At 44.7% G+C, this 5,922-nt stretch overlaps 1 protein-coding gene across 2 annotated transcripts in view; it reads right to left on the bottom strand.

The window, feature by feature from the left end:
• Nucleotides 1-5,528, bottom strand: part of Nedd1 (neural precursor cell expressed, developmentally down-regulated 1) — a 36,557-nt gene extending 31,029 nt beyond the window's left edge. Inside the window, exons 1-2 of one of the 2 annotated variants that reach the window (XM_005358165.3) lie at nucleotides 5,397-5,528; nucleotides 3,227-3,370 (exon numbers count right to left, since the gene is read on the bottom strand). In XM_005358165.3, the coding sequence (XP_005358222.1) occupies nucleotides 3,227-3,362 (136 nt within the window). In that variant the 5' untranslated portion in view covers nucleotides 3,363-3,370; nucleotides 5,397-5,528. Of the gene's footprint in view, nucleotides 1-3,226; nucleotides 3,371-4,474; nucleotides 4,604-5,396 lie in introns of those variants that run through there. The other variant, XM_013350404.2, reaches the window with a different exon arrangement.
• Nucleotides 5,529-5,922: the final 394 nt, after the last annotated feature.

Raw genomic sequence — 5,922 nt, 5'->3', positions numbered from 1 at the left:
AATAAAATAAAATAAAATAAAATAAAATAAAATAAAATAAAATGGTTCCCGTTACCAACTACTAATTCTCTTTTTCAGGAGGGCAGGGAGAACCATCCCTTCTGGCTATGCTATCATCTGAAAACTACTTAGCCCTTGTGAAACACTACTCCCTTCCCAGGGTGGGCCAGAAGGTCTAATTTTATCCTTTCAGAAGTGAGAACACAGTAAGAGCAGCTCACGCAAATAACAACCAGCTCTGTCATATACAAAGTCAGTTTATGGGACTCATTTATTAAACCACTGCTCAGTCCCAGCTGCAGTTAGACAGCTGGTATCCACGCCACTCTCCTACGTCTTCCAACAGAAGAATGAAGACTGCTGTTTTCTCAGGACTGAAGTCACTGTCATAGATGCTTCAAGCAAGAATATATTAAGAATGAGTGTTATAGAGTACAGTAAACACAACTGATTGTGGTTTAAAAAAAACTGCTTATGCTATGCAAATTTAAACTTTAAATTAATCTTCACTTAAAATTTTAATTACATTACTCTATATAAATTATACATGAGTAATAAGTAAACACAAAACAGGGTATTTTAAACCAAAATGATTACATGATGTAATCAATAATAAGAGTCTGATTTTGAAAGTCACAGTGCATTAAGATATCCGAACACTTTACATGTATATGGATGCGTGTGTTCCACTATGCATGCACACCAACGTATCACGTTCTGGGTATGGAGGTCAGAAGACACTCAGGGAAGTCATTCTCTCCTTCCACCAACTGGGTTCAGCGAATTCAGCTCATCGGGTTCAGCAAGAAGCATCCTCACCCCCTGAGCCAGAATACAAGAACTTTAAACTTTCAACTTTCAGGAAGCAAAATCTATGCATGGAAGCAGTGGAAACTTCTGGATAAACCATACTATATTATTTTGGAGAGTGTACATAGTATTCAGATATTTTATGAATAGATCATTTTTGTTGTTGTTGTTTCTGAGAAAGTCTCAAATATCTTAAGCTGGCTTCAAAACTCATTTTGTAGCCTAGAATGACCCTGAGATTATGATCCTCCTGCTGCCTCTACCTCCCAAAAGCTAAGATTACAGGCATGTACCACCATGTCTGATTTAAGTGGTGCTTACAACCAAACCTAGGGCTTCATTCATGCTAGGCAAGTCTCTAGCAACTAAGCATCACTCCAGCCAATGTATTATTTAAAAAAAATAAAGTTCTGAGCTCCACTGGGATGGGGCTCGCCTACGTGGGGGGGGGTCACCTTCCACCCTAAGAATGAGTCTCCGGTGAAGTCAAGGATGGAGGGTCGCTGTCTTCTCCTCTAAGAAGGAGGTCTCCAGATAACAGGCAAGCTGCCATCAACATGAACTGCTCATAAAAAGAGTCTATGTTTCTCTGGTTTGTGGTTTCAAACCAAGCAACAAGTGCGGAAATCCACAGAACTAGCCGCCCATGCCCTTCCCTGCAAACTCAGGTACAAGCTTACTTTTACAGTCCGAGTATTTGCACATCTCTAAACTGAGCAGGCCCTGGTTCAGAGCAAGCTGCACACATCATTTCTAGGGGAAATAAAACGGTTCCCACCAACACAGAGCCACAGTGAGAAGCTACTGGCTTCTTTGTTCACATTTCACCCCAAGGACACAGACAGAAAATGGCAGGAAGTGGGAAAGTGAGTTTCTAAGTTTTTCTTGTAGTTTTGGGAGTATGAGAGAAGGGTGGGACATCACCTAAAGAAACTAAAAGAATGGACCTCCCTGGCACCTCATACTAAACCTGTTCTTGGATCTTTCATGCTGGAACCTAAGTCGCCAAGTCTAGGACTCTGTTCTTCAGTAACAACGGGCATGGAGGAACCACAGCCTCTAAGAGTGAGATTGACACAATGCTCTCTGCACAGAAATAGGAGCAGCTCCCAAAGTCACACAGCACTCCCTCACTGCCACACCAGCCATTAGTGCAAGCTCCTGGAAACACTCCCTGAAACGACGCTAAGCAGAAAAAAACACAACCTATTTCTTAAACCGTCCCAGAAAAAAAAAAAAAAAGGAAACTATAAACACAATTAAAAACTAAAAATAGAGAGGATCAACTTCATACACTTGCCACTCTCCTTAAAATAGCTTCCACATGACAGGCTGGAGAGTCCTTCACACAAGTTTGATTAATAGAGCATCAAAGTAATTGGTTTCACTGCTGCTCCAATGCAAAAATCAAGGGATGATCAAGAGGGAAATTTAATCCAATAAGAAAACTTGTCATTTGTTATGTATGTGCAAGAACAGGCATTTGAGATTAAAAGTTCCTAATACATTTGTTCATAAATCAGTCAAATTGTAAAGCTTTGTCAGTTTCCCTTTCATCAGGAAGAAATTAATACTCTTGATACTGGTAAAAACCAGACAATTCTTAACACTTACGGTTGTTTCAAAACAGTATGTGTTCCACAGAAGATGAATTTCTAGCCTAGCAAAGACATCGAGTATTTTCATATTTTCACATCAAGAAAACTAAGAGCGCTTCATCTACAGCAGAGGCCCTCAACTTGAGGCATCTGGACCACCATGACTGGAAGTTCAAGGCATTTCGAGACTGGGCAGTAGAGGCCAGGAACATTTCCTGTGATGCCCAGGAAAGTCCCCACAACAAGGACCTGTCAGACCAAAATGTTAACGATGTGAGGATGATAAACCCTAGCTGACAAGCTCCCATCACACCCATTCACAAGCTCACCAATACAGGGAGCATGCCAGTCAGAAAAGCGCAGGAAAAACTCAACCCATTTTGTTTGTTGGGAAATGATGCTATTTTCATCACAGACAGGAAAGACAAATCCAAGCATATCATCAGGAAGATATAAATGGTGGACAGTTTTTTTTGTTTTTATTTTTTTTTAAATCTCTTCCCCATCTTGCTTCTGAATTCCAGATCAGATTCAAATACCCAAATGGAGATACAGAACATCATTCCCAAATCTCCCCGATGCTCTACGACCCTCCTTATTCTGTGTATTCTATAATAAACTGCACACAATAGAATTCTACTGCCTGTATCTGAAGACTAATATAGAGGAAATAAGAGCACATGCATATGTAATACTTTTATCTATATTTTTTAAATCTATGGTAGTGACACAAAAATACTTTTCTTTTTATGGCCCAATACAGTTTTACTAATTACTGAAGACTAGTGAAAAGTTGTTAACTTTTTTTTAAAGGATACTATTGCTGCTCCAACATATCGAACTGATTCCATGTGGTGACGTGTGGGGGTTGAATTTATCCACCAATGTCATAGACGAAGCATCCCATATTCTAATATCATCGCCTGATGAAGCAAATCTGAGGTTTTCTTGCATGACTGAGCCTATAAAAAGTTTATACACATACACCATTATGGGAAAGCAATCTTTCAAAGCCAAAATGAAAATAAATGTTTTTTTTCCAAACAGCACACACACTAGAGAGATCTGAACACCAGACAAATCACATACTCTTAGCTCATCCTTCCAAGAGTCTTCCCCAGCAACCCCAACTAGTTCCACCTCCTCTGCCCACATACAGGACAGCTATACCAGTGCAGATCTCCTTTCTTTCCAGTCTGGGACCACTGAGACCTCAACACTGGCCTTCGTGTGTCTATGCATATAAGCCAAGGTCACCCTCACCTTGGTGTCTCCTCACCTGCTGCCCCCTCTACCTAAAAAACTGCCCCCAGGTTCCCCTAAACCACCCCCTTATGATTCAGGTCTCAGCTCCAACATCCCTGCCTCTAAAAGGAAGGTTCCCTATCTACTGTGGCGGAAGCAGCCTTTTAGCAGCTACCCCGTATTCCACCACCGAATTCAACGTTGTTCATGAAACTTCTGCTGTCTTATTTGTCCCCATAACAACACCTGCCTCCCATTATAGGAGATTTAAAACATTCCTGATCCATAAGTGCTCCACAAAAAAGTACCTATGTTCTCATCTTTTAAAATATGTACCTAGGGGGCTGGAGAGATGGCTCAGAGGTTAAGAGCACTGGCTGCTTTTCCAGAGGTCCTGAGTTCAATTCCCAGCAACCACATGGTGGCTCACAGCCATCTGTAATGAGATCTGGCACTGTGTCCTGGAAAGTGTATATATAATAAATAAATAAATTTAAAAAAACAAATAAAATATGTACCTAGAAGTCTCAATCCCATTATCTCAAGTTTTCCAAAGTCTAAAATTAGTAGCATGGTTAAAGAAGTTGTCACTGTCTTCCTAATACCAACTATTTTTAGTTTTAGTTTTTCGAGACAGGGTTTCTCTGTAGCTTTGGAGCCTGTCCTGGCACTAGCTCTTATAGACCAGGCTGGCCTCAAACTCCCAGAGATCGGCCTGCCTCTGCCTCTCGAGTACTGGGATTAAAGGCGTGCGCCACCACCGCCCGGCTTCATTGATACTTTAAGTCTAATAAAAAGAGGTGACTTTTTTTAAAGGATACTATTGCTGCTGCAACATATTGAACAGAGTACACGCGATGACGTGCTGACCAACAGTGGCCACGGACAGGCCCCCATTTCATCAACAAAGCACCACACTTATCTCTAACGGGCTCCAGAGGACAAGATAAAACGCTTAAAGTGGAAACCGTTCATTCCCGAGAGAAAAGAAAAAAAAATGCTTTGAGAAAAATGCTTTAAGAAAACAAAAATATTTAACGTTTAGGGAGAGGCTAAAACTGTTAGCCAGAAACTCCCGGGACTGCGGGGTGTGCTGTCGAGATACAGTAGTGTATGGGTGGCTCAGGGGTAGACGTGCCAGGAGCAGCTCAAAACTTGCAGTCACCTGTTGAATTGTAGACAATGTTTCTAGTCGCTGACAGAAGCTTGTACCCTATGCCCCCACCCCCGGACCCCTAAAAGCAGAACTCTTCAGTGCAGTCAACACAACTCCAAGGAGTCGCTACCATAACAACACATAAGGGGCAGCAGCTACGAGACAGGGTGGATCAAAATCCCCAAAAGCTGCCTTAAGCGACCCGCCCAGGTCGTCTCACGTTTCCCTCGCTTGACTTCTGGGATCTGACAATCGGTCGCTCAGGGAGGGTCCCGCGAAAGACGAGCGACAGCGACCAACTAACTACACCCTTGGCTCCAGGAGACCGAGCTCTCCGGGGTCGCACCCCAGGCCCAGGGCGGCTGCGGACCCGAAGGAGAGCAGGCCGCCCGGGGCAGCACGGCCCGCAACTCTTCGGGCCCGTGACCCTGTCCTGTCCCGGGCCGGGCCACTCTCCGCTGGGAGCGCGCGCCCGCTCGCCCGCCAGCCGCCGCCTAGCGCCGGGCCGTAGGCAACCGACCCCGGGGTCCCCCGCCGCGGCCCTGAACCGGGGTGCTCACAGTTTCCCCAGTCCGGCGGAAACTCACCTCTCAGGCGTGGGACCACCCGCTCCGCGGCCGCGCTTCCGGCTCCCGCCTGGACTGTTAAACTTGGGCGGCCGGAAGTCCCGCCCCGCGTGACATCACGGGGGAGGCGGAGCCCGGAGCGTCCGCTCAGCGCGTGCTGGCTGGGATCTCAACACTGGGGCGGTGCAAGGGAAGTTTTCCTATCCTGGAGCTCTCGGGCCTTGGGGGCTTGTTTGCCAGACACCGTGTTTTTAAGCTGCCTGGTGTGTGCTGGGTTTAGCCCTAGAGGAACAAGAGATCTGTGACCATGCAGGTCCCTTGGCCTGATGGAGTTCACCTTTCCCAGGAGCTAGTAGCAACAACTCTATATGTAAATGTCAAGAGCAAGGGATGTCGAAGCCAACATGCGCAACTGTCAAGTTACCTCAAAAAGGTATCCCAGTTATCGCAAGGAAGATGTGACAAAGTCCCAAAAAAGGGAATCAATATGGATATTGGTATAGGAGAGGAAGCCATGGGAAACTAGTAATTGAGACACATCTAACCC

The sequence above is a fragment of the Microtus ochrogaster genome, chromosome 24, assembly GCF_000317375.1.
Source record: "Microtus ochrogaster isolate Prairie Vole_2 chromosome 24, MicOch1.0, whole genome shotgun sequence".
Taxonomy (NCBI): Eukaryota; Metazoa; Chordata; class Mammalia; order Rodentia; family Cricetidae; genus Microtus; species Microtus ochrogaster.
Note: the sequence above shows the minus strand (reverse complement) of the source record. Positions and strands in the feature narration are given on the sequence as shown.